Below are 17,588 nucleotides of genomic sequence, written 5' to 3'. Positions count from 1 at the left end.
ATTCGGTGGTGGACTTGCTGGTGTGTTTAGGATCATTGTCCTGCTGCAGAACCCAAGTTCGTTTCAGCTCGAGTACACTAACAGATGGTCGGACATTTTCCTTCAGGATCTCTTGGTAGACAGCAGAATTCATAGTTCCTTTTATCACGGCAAATCTTCCAGGTCCTGAAGCAGCAAAACAGCCCAAGACCATCACACTACCACCACCATATTTTACTGTTGGTATAATGTTCTTTTTATGAAATGCAGTGTTCCTTCAACGCCAGATATTCTTGGACACACACCTTCCAAAGAGTTCCACTTTTGTCTCATCGGTCCACAGAATGTTGTCCCAAAAGTCTTGGGGATCATCAAGATGTGTTGTGGAGAAATTGAGACGAGCTTTGATGTTCTTTTTGCTCAGCAGTGGTTTTCTCCTTGGAACTCTGCCATGCAGGCCATTTTTGCCCAGTCTTCTCCTGATGGTGGAGGCATGAACGCTGACCTTAACTGAGGCAAGTGAGGCCTGCAGTTCTTTGGACGTTGTTGTGGGGTCTTTTGTGACCTCTTGGATGAGTCGTTGCTGCGCTCTTGGGGTAATTTTGGGCGGCCGGCCACTCCTGTGAAGGTTCACCACTGTTCTATGTCTTTGCCATTTGTGGATAATGGCTCTCACTGTGGTTCGCTGGATTCCAAAAGCTTTGGAAATGGCTTTATAACCCTTTCCAGACTGATAGATCTCAATTACTTTCTTTCTCAATTGTTCCTGAATTTCTTTGGGTCTCGGCATGATGTGTAGCTTTTAAGGATCTTCTGGTGGACCTTACTGTGTCAAGCAGCTCCTATTTAAGTGATGCCTTGATTGTGAACAGGTTTGGCAATAATCAGGCCTGGGTGTGGCTAGAGAAATTGAACTCAGGTGTGGACAACCACAGTTATAGTATGTTTTAACAAGGGGGGCAATCACTTTTTCACACAGGGCCATGATGGTTAGGATTTTTTTTCACCTTTAATAATAAACACCTTAATTTACAAATTGCACTTTCTGTTTACTTGTGTTGTCCTTGACTATTTTTTAAATTGGTTTGATGTTCCGAAACACTTAAGTGTGACAAACATGCAAAGGAACAGGAAATGAGGAAGGGGGCAAACACTTTTTCACACCACTGTAGGCAGGCCAGAGGCAAGCTAAACAGATGACGACAGTTAAATCTACCAGTTAGCTCTGCTGGTAGCTTAGCGTATGGGACTCTGGAAACGTCACCCCGTGTGTTATTGTGATTGTTCTAGGTGTTATCCAATTGCGCTCAGCGAGATTTTTAAATGCATGCTAGGTGTTGCCCCTCAAGATGGCCGACTTTCATTACTCAATGCCAGATCCTTAATCTTCGATTTTGGGTCTGGATTTCCAAGGCTAGTGTTTAACAAGAATCCCACAATTAATTAAAAAATATTTCACAAAAGTCATCATGTGCTGTAAAACTCACAAGTCAGTTATCCCTCGAGTGAACCTAACTCAACTCATTACTTGATTTCAGACACATCCACCCAACACCAACTGAGGTATCCCTTAGATCAACTTGGCCTAACATGGAGAATACTCCTGCTTAAAATATCAGATAGGACTTTTTTTCGTTAATTTCTAATTGACACAAATAAGCCTTTAGTAGCATAATACATACAGACTATATTCTTCTATTAGAGTTCTTCTATTCTTTCATGAAGAACACGACAAACATGCAATCATCAGTGTCTTATGAATTCATTGTGTTTAACACTTTTATGCAAACACACAGCAGTGACAACGCATCTGGCTCTACACACCCTTTACACACAGCTACAAAACCGCATGTAGCTAGTGAACATACATACTGTACATACTAAATATAGGAATTTTGGCTTTCTTTTGTATTTATTGGTATATGTTAAAACATGAGCTATATATATATATATATATATATATATATATATATATATATATATATATATATATATATATATATATATATAAATAAAACACTATATAAACTAACATATACATGCAGCTGGTCATTATTAGATAAAGATTAGATTATAATTATTTAGAAAAAAATAAAGACTTGCCATTTAAATCAAGACAAGCATGTTTGTAGTCATTATAATAGTAAGTATAGTATAGCATTTGGACTCATGGCACAGGGAGTCTCAATTTGAAATTAACACTATGAATTGTTGTGGAACACTGCTCCCTAGTGGGGGGTCCATATAGATGCAGACTGGAGAGCTCCATGCACGTAATACATGTAGTGAATGAAGATTTTAGAAATAAATGATGAGTGAAAATATGGCAACACATGGGGGAAACAGCTGTGTCCTGTACACATCATGTTAAAAATGTGTACTTACTACTTACTTACTTATTCATGGCTTTTAATGTTTAGATTTGATTATTTGTATTAAATATTTGATGGGCAGAGTCCCACATTCAGCCTATGCTCCTGAATTGTTAAACTGACAGTCCTCCATGTATAAAAATGCAAACTAACCTAGAATCTGGCTGAATGACTTTTTTACTTTAAAGTATTTCTAGTTTCAGAACATGGTTAACAAATGCGAAAAGAGATAAGTTTGACAATTTGGGAAATACCCTTACTCACATTCTTGCCAAGATCTAGATGAGAAGATGGAGATACTGAAGTTAGCTTAGCTTAGCACAACAGCTAGTCTGGTTCTGTCCACAGGTAACAAAATCCACCTTCCAGCACCTCTACAGGTCACTAATTAATTGATTAACATGTTAGGTATTGTTCTTTGTACAAAAACTTGCTTTAAAGAGACCAACAGTATACTCTGCCGTATGTTGAACTATATTTTATTGGTAAGACACAGATAGGTCAAATAGCAAAACAGCCTATAAACACACAAATCAGGACCCAAACGGAGCAAACAGGAGATCAGGTCCTTGTCAATCTCATCAACTTTTAAAGTTAGCCATCAGTTGCCATCTGCAACCAAGATGGCTCGATGACTCACAGCAGATCTCAACAAACCGATGGGCAGAGGTGGGTAGTAACGAGTTACATTTACTCCGTTACATTTACTTGAGTAAGTTTTTGAAAAAATGGTACTTTTAAATCACTATACTTTTACTTTTACTTGAGTAGATTAGTGAAAAATAAACTGTACTCTTACTCCGCTACATTAGGCTACAATGAGCTCGTTACTCGTTACTACGCTTCATTGTTTTTACCCCCGCGTACGTCTCATTTTAATGTTTTATTTTGACAGAGAGAGACTTCCGCGGGTTGGTCCAAGATGGCGACCTGTGCAGGCGTCTTATTATGAACTCCGAGACTCTGACCGAGTACCATTGATTTAAAATGACTTTTTGAGACTATGTCATCGATAAACGAAGGAGTGGATATTTGCTCTTGCTTCTTGTAAGTTCATATGCCCGAACAAAAGAACTTTTGTTGGTTAATTTGAGGGAAATACCAACTAGCTTACAAATTGTTAAGTGTTAGCCAAAGTTTTGCTAGCTAAACAAGGACACGTGCGCATTGCGCTGTGAACTAAATTCTTGCTAACAACCAGGACACCTATGCTAAGATGTCAAAGAGAGACGCCAAGAATATAAAAAAAGGAGGACTGATAATGGACGTGAATGTCGAAGATTCGTTCTCTGGTTTATGTACACCTCTTCCTGATACTCCCACGAAAAGTCCAAATCCCAAGAAGGTCTGCACTAAAGAAATGGAGATGGTATCAAACGCTGACATCCTGAAAGCCATTAATGGCTTAAATGACCGTTTTTTGAAGTTTGAAGAAATGATAATGAAAAATACAGCCGAGATCATTAAAGTGCAGGAAAATGTGAAAGGGCTGGAACTCCAATGGAAAGGTACGGAGGACACAGTGAAGAAGATGAAAGACGAGATAACAATCCTGATAGAGAAACTAGAAGAATCGGAGCGGTACAGTAGGAGATGGAATCTTCGTCTTCTGAATCTTCCAGAAAGCAGCAACGAGGATGTGAGGAAGGAGGTGTTGGAGATTATCGCTGAAATCATCCCAGAGGAAAAGAGTAAGCTTGGATTCATGGTGGACACCTACACAGGGTCGGACGCCCGAGAGAGGATAAAAGCACTCGACCCATCATCATCCAGTTCACCATGCGCACGTTCAGATTTAAGGTGTGGAGAGCCTCCCTCAACGCGGCTGTCATGAAGAGAAAGAACCTCCGGATGGCTGAGGATTTAACCCAACAGGAGAGACTGTGCAGAAATAAACTGTGGCCCCTTGTGAAGCAAGCGCGCGAAGATGGAAAGAAAACTAAATGGCAAGGTCCTGCTGTCATCATCAACGGTGTGAGACACACTGCATAACTGGTTATACTTCTGTTAATGTGAGGTACAATGTTGACATTGCTTAACCTGCTAAACTTTCCTTAACGTGAGTCAAATTACTCAAGTTAAATTCATTTCCCATTTTTATGGGTTATTTTGTTTCCCTATACATAATTAAAAGGGCAATATGTTCACTCCAATAGTTAAAACATTTTAGGAGTTTTTCGAGGTACTCGTGTTCAGAGCTTTCCACCTGACGGTAAGCTTATCTCTGATAGTTTCTATCTCAGAGTATTTCTTTTTTCCTTTAACCAGTTTTATCCTTTTTAGTTTGTAATGACAGATTTTGTCAGTTCCTTAAAAATAATATCTTTTAATGTAAGGGGTATTCGTGACAGTACCAAAAGGAAATCAATTTTTTTGTTCAGTAGACGAAAAAATGCAGAAAAAAAGAGACTCATTCGGTGGACAGTGATGTGAAATTTTGGAAAGCTCAATGGGGTGATACATGTTATTTTTGTCATGCATCTCAACACTCTGCAGGTGTCGCTATTCTACTTAATAATTTTAAAGGAGATATAGTTGAATCAGTAATCTCAAATGAGGGCAGATGGATAATTCTGGTCTTCAAACTAGACAATTCTTTTTTTATAGTTTACAATGTATATAACTATAATAATACAGCTCTAGCCAAAACAATGTTTTCTCAACTTTGTATTAAAATTGAATCTTTAAAAATCAAATATAGAGATGCACTCTTGATTATTGGAGGTGATTATAATGACGCTCCTGATGACCTTGTAGATAGACTTCCTGTCAGATTGGTTCCACATTCAAGATTCAAAAGTACTGCATATATTTGTGAACAACTGGCAGTTATAGATATTTGGTGGTTTTTAAATCCTGACATTAACGAATTCACATGGAGCAATGTCAGTAGATCCTTACAGTCTAGAATTGATCTATGGCTTATATCTCCTTCTTGTATGCAATATGTATCAGAATCCTCACATGGTTATGCCCCATTCTCTGATCATAAATTAATTTCAATCCATCTAGCGGGAACAAAACAACAAAATGGTAGTAGACCTTTACGGGGTTATTGGAAACTGAATAATAATTTATTAAAGGATGATGAGTTTTGTGACTTAGTAAAACAAGTAGCCAATAGCATATTTGGTAATAATGAAGGCAATTGCATGCAAAATTGGGAATATTTCAAATTTAAAATCAGAGAAATTGCTATTAAGAGAAGTAAAGAAATGAAAAAAAATGCCACAGCTAAAGAAATACATCTCATGGATACGTTAAACTTGTTAATGACTAAGGATAATCTTTCAGAGGAAGAAGAAATAACATTGAAGAAATTAAAGGAGGAAGTGGATCATATGTATGTTGAAATGGCTAAAGGGGCATTTGTAAGGTCTCGAGCAAAATGGTTGGAACAAGGGGAAAGAAATTCAAGTTATTTATTTGCTTTAGAGAAACGAAATCGCAAGAGGAATAATTTGACCACTCTTAAAATTAACGATAATATCATCTCTAACTCTTTAGAAATCTCAAAATATGTTGGTACATTTTATAGCAATATATATAAGTCAAATATTCAACTCGGTGAATGTGATAAATTCATTGAGTCAATTAAAGCATGTACACCAACTATATCTGAACAATTTAAATTGGATTGTGAACGTCCCATTACTAAATTGGAAATTTCGGAGGCTGTCGGGTCAATGAAAAAAGGGAAATCTCCTGGTAACGACGGGCTTTCAGTTGAATTTTATTTACATTTTTGGGAAATTATTGAAAATCCTCTATTTGATCTATTTAAAGAATGCAATTTAAAAAAGGAAATGTCCACAAGTATGAAGCAAGGCTTAATATGTCTTCTCCCTAAACCTGAAAAAGATCACTTATTGATAGAAAACTGGAGACCTATTACACTCTTAAATATTGACTATAAAATTGTATCATTGATTTTTGCCAAACGGTTAAAAAGAGGTCTTCATGAGATAATAAATGAAACACAGACTGGTTTTATGTCTAATCGTCACATTAGCTCCAATATAAGACTTGTTCTAGACCTGCTGGACTATTCTGATAACATCAATTCTGATGCATTAATAGTATTTCTTGATTTTTATAAAGCATTTGATACGGTAGAACACTATTTTTTATTCAAAACACTTACGATTTTTGGTTTTGGACCAAATTTTATATCTGCTGTTGAAATGTTTTACAAAAATATTGACAGTTCTGTGATATTATATCCAAACACCACAAAAAGATTTCGTGTAATGCGATCTGTTCGCCAAGGCTGCCCCATCTCTCCTTTCTTGTTCTTGCTGGTGGTTGAATTATTGTCATTACACATTCGACATAACCCTATTATTAAAGGTTTATCTATTTTTGGTAAGGAGATTAGAGTAACTCAGCTAGCGGATGATACAGCTCTCTTTTTAAGCGACAAACATCAGCTTCCATATGCTATATCCCTAATTGACCAATTCTCGGATGCTTCGGGTTTAACACTCAACAAATCTAAATGTGAAATTTTATGTCTATATCAGACTGAAGAAGAAAAAATGTTTGATATACCTGTTAAAAAATGTATAAAATATTTAGGTATTCATATTTGCAAAGACTATATGGAACGTCAGCATCTTAATTTTTCATCCAAATTGAAGAAGACTAAAACTATACTGAACTTATGGCTTCAAAGAGACATATCTATTTTAGGAAGGATTCTTTTGACTAAAGCAGAAGGGATTTCAAGATTTGTCTACCCTGCCCTCTCTCTCAATGTCCATGATTCAACTTGTAAAGACATAAATACTATGTTTACCAATTTTGTATGGAAAAACAGACACCAGCATTTAAAAAAAGCAGTGCTCTCTGGCTCTAAGAATGAAGGTGGATTTGAACATTTGGACTTTTCGGACTTAAATTACACCTTCAAGGTGAAATGGTTAAAGGAATGTTTAAGAGCACCAGAGTCATTATGGTACTTTATTCCCAATAACGTGTTTCATAGTGTAGGAGGTCTGACATTTTTGTTGAATTGTAACTACAATATTACAAGATTGCCTTTAAAACTATCTAATTTTTATCAACAAGCTCTATTGGCATGGAAGTTGTGTCACTCTCATAACTTTTCTCCACACAACGCCATCTTGTGGAATAATGAATGCATCACTAAAAGGAACAAGTCACTGTATTTGCAACAATGGATTGATAGAGGAATTATTTTCATAAAGGATCTATTTGATTGTAATAGCCGATTATTAAACTATGAATCCTTTCTCAGAGAGAAGTCATTCCCAATAACGTTTAAAGAATATAATTCAGTTTTCAAATCTATCCCTAATGGCGTATTAGAGTTAATGAAAAGTTATAAAATACAAAATGAAGTCCCCGATTTTAAATTTACTCTTTATTTAAATGGTATGGATGTTTTGAGCAAGAATTGTACCAATAAACACATTAGAAAATGTTTTCTAAACTTAAAAAGAATAACTCCTCGTGGGAAATTTTTTGGGAACTCTCACTTTAATGACATCGACTGGCATAGGGCGTGGCTTGTTCCTTTTAGATATTGCATCTCAAACAAAATAAGAGAATTAGATTTGAAAATATTACACAATATATATCCTACCAGCTTATTCATATCCAAATTCATGCCAATCGACAAGTGTTGTAGTTTTTGTAAATCCGAACAAGAATCGATAATTCATCTTTTTTATAGTTGTTCTTTTAGTATCTCATTCTGGAAAAGTCTAGAAAGTTATATATTGTCTAAAACAACACATAAAATCATACTGGAAGGGAAACACATTATTACAATGTTTGATTATAAAGATAAAAATATTGTAATATTGTTAATCTCTTTATTTTATTAGGGAAGTTTCACATCCACAAATCTAAGTTTTCCAAGTCTAAACCTTGTTTTAAATTCTTCTAAATTGAATTTGACACATACTGTATATTGAGTCTATTAATTTAATAACTAATAATGAAGCTAGATTTATTTTGGATATATACCCCAATCTATTTAATTAAGTACTTCGGTTCTTACATTTTATACACATTTGCAAATCTGTCACTATTATTTTTATTTATTTTTTATTTTATTTACTATTGTCTAATTCATATTCTTATTTACTTTGTATCTTTTTTTATCAATATTGTTTAAAAGGTCATGTAAGTTGCAATTTTTTCTTGCTATACTCTTATCTCCTTGTTCTGCGTTGTCTAATTGCTTGTATTGTTATTTGTTAATAAATCTATTAAAAAAAAAAAGAGAGATATACTTCCGCTGAAGGCTCTACCACGTGACTGTGCTTAACCAATCACACGTCGTTGTACAGTCACGTGACCATACTCGTTTCAGCAGCGGAACAGGTTAGCCCATAGACATATAAAGAGGTTAGCTTTACAGTCGTAGCAAAGCAAAGACGTTAGATTTAAACGTCGCCAAGGCAACGCAGACAAGGAGGACCCCCCCCCCTCGGCCTCATAGTGAAAGCATGGTTACCTTAGGAAAAGTGTGAAACAGCAGCTCCGTCATGCGGCGTTTAATGTCGACCAAACAAACGGACATGTGAGCGTTCAAAAACTCAACATCTAAGCTGAGGAGACGGTAGTAGGCGGTAGTTTTAGTTTTTGCTGTGGAGAGGTGGCTGTTTGTCTTTTAGGTTACATACAGTATGTTTTACACATGCAGTATCCATCCAAATTTGATGTGACAAGTCTCTCAAGTAACCTAATTTTTAATTCATAAATACATTTTAATTTATTTTATTGATTGGATGAACTATAATTTGCCTAAAGATGATTATTTTGTATTTCTATCTGTCTGATTGATGCTTGTGTTAAGAAATAAATCAGACGTTACTCAACAGTTACTCACTACTTGAGTAGTTTTTTCATCAAGTACTCTTTTACTCTTACTCAAGTAATTATTTGGATGACTACTTTTACTTTTACTTGAGTACAATTTTTGGCTACTCTACCCACCTCTGCCGATGGGTTACGTCACACATGATCTGTTCATTAATAATATACAGTGTATAGGTGCAGGTCAGGCTAGGGTCTGTATCTACATACGTAGCTACACCGTGGAATTAACGCAGAAGCGTAAGTTGGACTTAAGTGAGTGAAGTTTTTGATATTGCACCCCCAAGCTTCGATTGTGATGGCAAGATCAGCCTGCCTGCCTGTATCTTTATCAAAGTGAATTAGTAACAAATCACCCTAACGCATTAATCATATATCAATAATATCCTAATTTTACACAGGATCCATGATAAAGATATATAAAAATAGAGATGCATGGCAAAAATACCATAGTCAATATTTTAGAGACCCCACAAAATGTTTTCAGGGAAGCATTTGTATTATTAAGAAGGTTTACGTGCAGTTTGCGCTCTGACTAGCCCGTGCATGAAAAATAATCCCTTTTCTTTTTTTTCTTTCTACTCAAGAACTTTTCACTCACTACATCTACATGCTGTATTGTTTTACCCATACCCTGACAGAACAACAAGCTTCCTGATGGTGATGCCTGGATAAGGCGTGGGATCACACCCTGAGGTTTTCCTCCAGAGGTGGTTGTCTAATTGGTAACTTGCTCTGAAGGATCTGGTTACCCTTAAACAGCCGCGTGCCATGTCGGATGGCTAGCCTGAAGAAAGAGGTCCCTGTTACTGATGAGAGATACAGAGGGGACAGAGGGGTAAATACCTGAAGTCACCAAACAGAACAGAGACAAATAAACAATACGGTGTTAAATAGCTGCATGGGCCTTTCTTTTGTCGTCTTTTGCCGCTCCAGCTCCTGAAGGGGCACTACCCCATCCGCCAAATTTAAATGGTACTGTAGCGCTTCAGTGGGGTTAAAAAAATAAATAAATCAGATGCTCACTTATCATGACAATGCATGATGACATCAAAGCCAGAATTGTTCAAATGAATCTTTCTGATGTGCATTCCTCTCAGATCAATTATTCAGGCTCAAATTCAATCTAAAAAAAAATGAAAAGATGACTGTGACCTGTGGCTCCTGTGGTGATGTGATAAGAAAGACTCCAGGATTCACATCAAAGAAATTCTCCGTCATATTTTATTCATCAGAGGCGCCTGGGGCACTATTGGGTAAAATAAAGGGGATTTAGAGTCGTGATGATATGATGCACAGTGATTTTCTGCATGCTCCCATGATGAGAGGTGGCTCATTAAATCCCTGTGAGCTAATCCCCCTCTTCTGAATGTGTCTTCTGCCCAGCAGATGGTTTCCCTTTGACACACACAAAAGGCCTGTGTTTTTGTTTCCAGGCTCGTCCATTCCTCAAAGGTCACAGGTCACTCTCGTCTCAGGGTGAAGCTGTCACCGCAAGTCTAAACATTTGACAGCCATCAGAGCGTGCTGAAAAATGCAGTCCCACGTGAGAAGGCTGCCTCATGATTACTTAAGTAAAGACCTTCTTTCCATATGCTGATGCAGTTGAGGGAACACACTAACACCCTGAGATTGAATTACAGTGGTTGCTGGGGATGCCTCAGGGAAAGGCTGGGCTTAACTTTAGACACTTGAAACACGTGTGTGTGTGTGTGGGGGGGGGGGGGATGCACGATTATGATGAATGCTAATCACGATAATTTTGATCAATATTGAGATCACCATTAATTATAACAATTATTTGTTGATTTTAACCAAAATACATTTTACTGTGCTAGAGATCTTCTACTAGTCCAGGACTAGTCATATTTCTGTTTTTTTTCGGCTGAATGGCGATACACGATATATAATGTACCTCTTTATTTTTTACAAAGTGGGCTTTATGTTCAGTTTAAGGTCAAAGCCCCTGTTCACAAGTAATTTTATTAAAACAGATTGGGATATAACTTAAATGCAAAAACAGCATTTCCTTCCCAGACTGAAAATATACAGCTGCAATACATGTTTACATGAACATTATCTGAAATAAATAGGCCAGGATATATTTACAAAAACAGACTGAGTAAAAGAGATAGGGAGAGAGGGGTCATCATGGGGGGAGGCCGCACGGGTGACCAGCAACATTTCTGGGGAGGCCTCCATGTAGAACCGCTAAGACAAAGTCTGGACAATGACATTGGGCCTTATTCACCAAATTCTTTTAAGAAAAAAACGTATTCTCAAAGTTAAGCAGTTTTTATAAAGAATCTGGCATTCACCAACCTTTTCTTCTTCTTTTTATCTTCTATTTTTTTACGATTTTTGGGGGGCATTTAATGACAAGACAGCTGAAGTGAAAAGGGAGAGAGGAGGTAATGACATGCAGCAAAGTGCTGCAGGTCGGAGTCAAACCTGGGCCAACTGTGTCGAGGAGTAAACCTCTATATATATATGGGCCCCTCACAAATGTTTTCTTATTTAGGATTTGTTCTTAGGTAAGAACAGAATCTACGCACACTTGAGAGCACTCTTACACACAATTGAGAGCTGACATGTTTGCGCAAAATAAGTATTTTTACCTTTTTTTTTCGTTCTAATGTAAAATGTAATATTTCTCTACTAGTACTAATTATTTTACACATAATTACATCTTTGTTTGTTTTATTTAAGACTAGGGCTGTAACATATGGAAAATAAAACCAAAATCGTTCCACGTACCTGTATCGCGACACACCCTTTTGAGCTCCCAGGGTTACCCTCCCGTCCAGAACCAATGCTACCACATCTTTAAATTACTATTAGTATTATTGTGGGTGTGTCCCCGGGTTGGGGCTGTAATGGTAGTGGATGGTTGCTAGCTGGCTGGGGGCTGACTGTGGATGTGTCCTCGGGTCGGGGCTGTAATGATAGTGGATGATTGCTAGCTGGCTGGGGGCTGACTGTGGATGTGTCCCCGGGGGTTGTTGTTAGTTCTCATCCCGACTGAAGCCTTGCAGCGCCGGGAGACTGAGGCAGAAGACAGGGGTGTGCTAGCTAGTTAAATTACCATAAAATTAGTCGTCTATCTATACAGTTAAAGTTACTGATGAATTCATGGGTTAGCCCAGAGTTGTTAACTGTGGTCAAAATAATCATCCTAAAAATAAATGAGCGTGTTAAACGGTGTCATAATCTTATGTTAGCCACCAAGAATTGCATTAGCATAAGCTACTTGTCGACCAGCACCTTTACTGTAGGAACGAAAGCCCTTTTCTTCTTCGTTCCCCCTACAGGTTTGGAACGGAATTGTTCATTACTGTTACCATTATTCTTATGTCTCATTCCAATGAGTTAATGAATCACTGAAACAATTTTGGAAAAATTATTTTAAGATACAAAAGAATCTTTTGGTGTTGGATCAATCGATATTGAAATCAACCAATGTCAATAAGTAAAGTATCTGTTGTATAACTGTGTTGCAAAGTGGGATGTCATTGATGATAAAGCAATGCCATGTGGCAGAAAAAAAGGTTGTATTACATTTACTGAAAACCCCAAAAATAAAAAGAACCAAGGTTTACAAACCCTTTAAAAAAAGTGTTATTTATTTAACATTAACATACTGATACATGTGCCATTTGAGAATTTGATGGTAGTAAAATTATAAGTGGCCAAGTGTGGTACAGCAGTTAATAGTGCACCACAAACAGCACACAATGTATATTTGTACTATAAGTACTAGTGTGATTTAGGAAACCTGACCCTTTATTATAAGTCTAAATATAGCTTGGGAACTCAAAGTTGCTATTGAAATCTGTTAGACTGCTTTACTGTCAAATGTTTCTGTGTGTGTAATACTGTATATCTGTGGAGTGGCAGTGGGAGACAGTTTTTTTTTTGCAGTCTTGCACTTCTTTTGAGTTCCTCGTTGGGTGGTTCAAACACATTACTGACAGTCGGTTCAAAAGGTCACGTCACTCCTGCCCCCCCCCCCCCCCCCCCCCCCCCCCCCCCCCCCCCCCCCCCCCCATATCTCTCAGACGGACACATACTGAAGTGGAAACAATAGGCATGTGCGGCATCTGTTATCTTTAAATCTGTCATTTATAATACTTCTTCTCCTTTGTATTTGACATTTTCTTCATAATGTTCGTACATCTGTCTGTTTAAATGCATATTTTATGTAGATTAGTAATTGTTTTTATTATGCTGTGGTTTGGTGGGGCTAAATCTACATGTATGATGACATGGAAGAAGTCCAGTATCCAGGGGTTGAAATCCACAGGGGCGCTGGGGCAGAGAGGGATAAGATTAGGCCAGCCTGCTGGGTAGCAAAGAAATAAGTCATTGTGGATGTTACCACTTGTCTGATTTTGGAATTAACACGGAGAGGGCATCTACTAATTAACGATTAAAACGAAATATAGATAATTAAAATAAAAACACGTTACTCAAGTTGCCTTTTTTATGTACACCACTACTGATTAACAGCTCTGTGGATATCTCATCCAAACACATACAAACCTTTACAAGCACCCTTTATTTGACAAGCCTACTAATCTCCCCCAACACAAGAAGTGACAATAAGCAGTCACAGCGGTCTAATTAAGGGAACTTTCATTCAAATTAACAAACACACACACTCTCTCTCTCACACACACAAACCCTCTGGTGACCTATTAGCCGCACAATGACTGAGTGACACACACACACACACACACACACAATCACACACACCTTTAGGGGGTAAAGCTGGGTTTAGATCTAGGAATGCCATAAAAGTGTTTGTTGTGGTGCAAGGCGGAGACAAAGAATGCCTGTAAACGCTCTCTAGATAAGACAACAAGTTGCATATAGTGAATCCCTCGGGGGACTGGCACTTTCATTTTGCCATATCTGCAACTGCAACCCCCACTTCAACCCCAAGGAGCTGCACATTTACAAGCAGATTCGTCACCCATCTCTTTCAGCTCTTATCCACGGCTGCTGTGCATCCTCTTCTCTTTATCTGCATTTGACCCGGGGCTTTTTAGCGTGCCAGGGGTGTGAAAGTCGGTTTGACCTCTCTGGGTAACTTTAAACACAAATCACTGTGTGCTCCACAAAGCGCTGAGATACAGAGGGCCTTGAGCAAATGAGCAACAACTACAAAACAGTAACTTTTATTTCCAGCACAATAGGCTGTTCTTAAGCGGGCTGCTCGCACGTATGCAAGATCAAAGTGTGTTGTTTGAGTGGGAACGATATATCCTCCCTTTGAGAAATAAAGCTCACCTCTCTGCTGCTTTGCACAGCTTCTTTAATCGTGTACTGCAATGTTGAAACAGTCTACCCAACATTTAATTGCTTTTTAAAAGACAAAGGCCAGGCAGGGGCTTGGATTGCTTTTATTTGTTGCAGGGCTTCAGGGTAATCTGGTATTGTCGGGGTGTTTTTTGAAGCCATGGGGTCATGCTCTCTGCATCTCTGAGGAGAGAGATCCTCCACATACTTCCTGTGTGTGTGTGTGTGTTTGTTGCCCCACACAGCCTACTCTCTTTTTTCTTTGACTCCATTGGCCATATAAGGCAGCCAGCACCATGGAAACCACAGGGCTTGAATAGCAGTGTCAAATCCCTGGGAACACACACACACACACACACACACACACACACACACACACACACACACACACACACACACACACACAGCCCCCTCCCCCTCTGCACACACACTACCTCCCTCCCTCGCTTTGCATGATCTCTCTCTCAAACACACAAATAGGTTGGATGAAAACAGACAAGGGGAACGAGGGGCGAGGAGGGGAAAAAGGGAATAAAAAAGAGCCAACGCTGAGAAATCCAGCCTGTCTTTGTCTGTGACCATTTTCTTCAATCATGATTTGATTTGTGGACTCTGAAGCCTGAGAGAGAAAACGAGGGGGGGGGAGCAGCACCGTCCCTTCCACCCCCACCTCCTGTTTGCCTGAACCATAGGAAAAGGCTTTGGACAACCACACACACACGGACGAAAGGCAACACACGGGGCTAGGCCACAAGTCATTAGTTCTTGGTGGGCAAGCACTGACAAAAGGCCGGAGGAGAGAAGACCGCATGAGTGCCTGGAGAGCGACCACAGGAACTATGGAGGGCTGAGCACACGGACGCTCTCCTGCTTTCTTGATTTTTTTTTTGTTTGTTGTTGTTTTGTTTTGGGAAGGAAGCGGAACGCAGGATACCTTCACAACCGACCTCTCGTGCTCCAACAAACAGGGAAGAGAGAGAGATCACTTCCTTGTGTTGAGGCACTACTCGTGTTTGTGCATTTTGGAGGTGAGTGCAGGCGGCCCGCGTCGCCTCGTCTGCTGCCTCTGCAGCCCGGCGGTGCCTCGAAGAAAGAAGCCCCCGCCACGGCCACATAAAAGTGATGCTGTTGTTGCGTGGACGTCAACTTGTTTTGGCATGATGCGGGGTGTCTTCGTTGTGGGTCACAATGCTGCAGCCGCTGAGAGGATTACAGCAGAATAGGAGAGCTGTGTCTGCACTCTCAGTCTCGCTGGATGGAAGGAAGGTCTAGAGCTAGAAAAGGATTCATTTTCCAGTGAGATACAGCACATTAACACCGAGGTAAGCTTGACATCATTTCTAGAAGCATTTAGAGGTATATCTTTCGGTAGACAGCTGCCTTATGAGGGATAACTAGTATCGAGCAAAGACCAAGTTAAGCGTAAGGGGTGCTTTAAGAGGGGTGGTCATAGCCTCTCCAGGCATGTGCTAAGGCGAGCTACACCGAGGTCCTTTTTCAGCCATTACTGTTGCTACAGAGACAGAGCTGGGAGAGTGGAGCTGTGTGTTAGCTAGCGGTTGTTGTTCACCTCATGTCATTTGCCTGCTAATCATTTCTGCCATTGCTCTCTTTTAGAAGTGCTAATGTGCACTGTATGTTTGACTCACTGGCTCCCTTTTAACATTCTCAGGATTTGGTCCAAACAAAAAACAACAAAAACACACTGAGACTACAAGTTGGAGGAGAAGAGAAGAAAAGGGGTGGGATGGGGTGGAATTGAAATCCACAGGCATGCAAAACTAAAAGTTGCCACTGAGACTGTTTCCAGGTCATAGTGGAGTGGGAGGAGAGTGAACTGCTCTTGTATTTCCTGCCAAACACCCTCCTCCTCGACGCTGTAGCCCATTTTCTTTCTCACTGACATCTGCTTGTTTAGCTTGAGGACTTTTTATTTGCTCAGTTTTGTTATTATATGCTCTAAAATAATCTATGGGTCCTATTTGACACACGAGAGCACAGGCAAGCAGAAACTAATAATTCTCTCCAGGCGAGGGAGAAACACTCTGTGGGCTTTTATTTTCTATTTACGTTACCTTGACAGCAGCCAGACATCTCGGCTGCCTGTCCCGTTTTCTTCTGCCGTGGTTTGGTAACCAAGCGATGGCCATGGTGAGTGGGGGCTGGGGAGATCCCAATGGGGGCACCAACGGCCTGGGGGACAAGAGCTACCTGAGGGGGGAGGAGGAAGACGGCTCTCCCCAGGGGGGAGGCAGCGACATGGAGGCCGGAGACGATGACAAGTCGTGCGTTGTGGACTGCGTGGTGTGCGGGGACAAGTCCAGCGGGAAGCATTACGGCGTGTTCACGTGCGAGGGCTGCAAGAGCTTCTTCAAGAGGAGCGTCAGACGCAACCTCAGCTACACTTGCAGGTGAGCGGGGCATTATGGGTAATATATTTTAGGTCTGAAAGTCTAAAAATCCTGCTAAAAACTGAAAATGTTTGCTACAGCAGTTATTGTGACACATTGTTATATTTTTATATACATATTACATACGTACGTGTTTAATGTATACAGTACAGGCCACGAGTTTGGACACACCTTCTCATTCAATGCATTTTGTTTATTTTCATGACTACTTACATTTGTAGATTATCCCTGAAGGTATCAAAACTATGAATGAAAACATGTGGAATTATGTTTTTAACAAAAATGTGAAATAACTGAAAACAAGTCTTATATTCTAGTTTCTTCAAAGTAACCACCCTTTGCTCTGATTACTGCTTTGCACACTCTTGGCATTCTCTTGATGAGCTTCAAGAGGTAGTTCCCTGAAATGGTTTCCCAACAGTCTTGAAGGAGTTCCCAGAGATGCTCAGCACTTTTGACTTTACTTTGCGATCCTGCTCTCACCAAACCCTCTCGATTGGGATCAGGTCCAGTGACTGTGGAGGCGCAGCACTCCATCACTCTCCTTTTTGGTGAAATAGCCCTTACACAGCCTGGAGGTGTGTTTGGGGTCATTGTACTGTTGAAAAATAAATGATGGTCCAACTAAACGCAAACCGGATGGGATGGCATGTTGCTGCAGGATGCTGTGGTAGCC

At 39.4% G+C, this 17,588-nt stretch overlaps 1 protein-coding gene across 3 annotated transcripts in view; it reads left to right on the top strand.

Annotated features, from left to right (window-relative positions):
* The first annotated feature begins 1,923 nt into the window (after positions 1 to 1,923).
* The window catches only part of nr2f6a (nuclear receptor subfamily 2, group F, member 6a), a 22,327-nt gene continuing 6,662 nt past the window's right edge, over positions 1,924 to 17,588 (top strand). The window contains exons 1-2 of one of the 3 annotated variants that reach the window (XM_034886895.1): positions 1,924 to 1,940; positions 16,572 to 16,912. In XM_034886895.1, coding sequence (XP_034742786.1) covers positions 16,644 to 16,912 — 269 coding nt within the window. In that variant the 5' untranslated portion in view covers positions 1,924 to 1,940; positions 16,572 to 16,643. Of the gene's footprint in view, positions 1,941 to 14,972; positions 16,913 to 17,588 lie in introns of those variants that run through there. The other 2 variants (XM_034886893.1, XM_034886894.1) reach the window with 2 other exon arrangements.

This window comes from Etheostoma cragini, chromosome 12 (assembly GCF_013103735.1).
Source record: "Etheostoma cragini isolate CJK2018 chromosome 12, CSU_Ecrag_1.0, whole genome shotgun sequence".
In the NCBI taxonomy this organism is placed as follows: domain Eukaryota; kingdom Metazoa; phylum Chordata; class Actinopteri; order Perciformes; family Percidae; genus Etheostoma; species Etheostoma cragini.
This window is presented reverse-complemented; position numbering and strand designations above follow the sequence as displayed.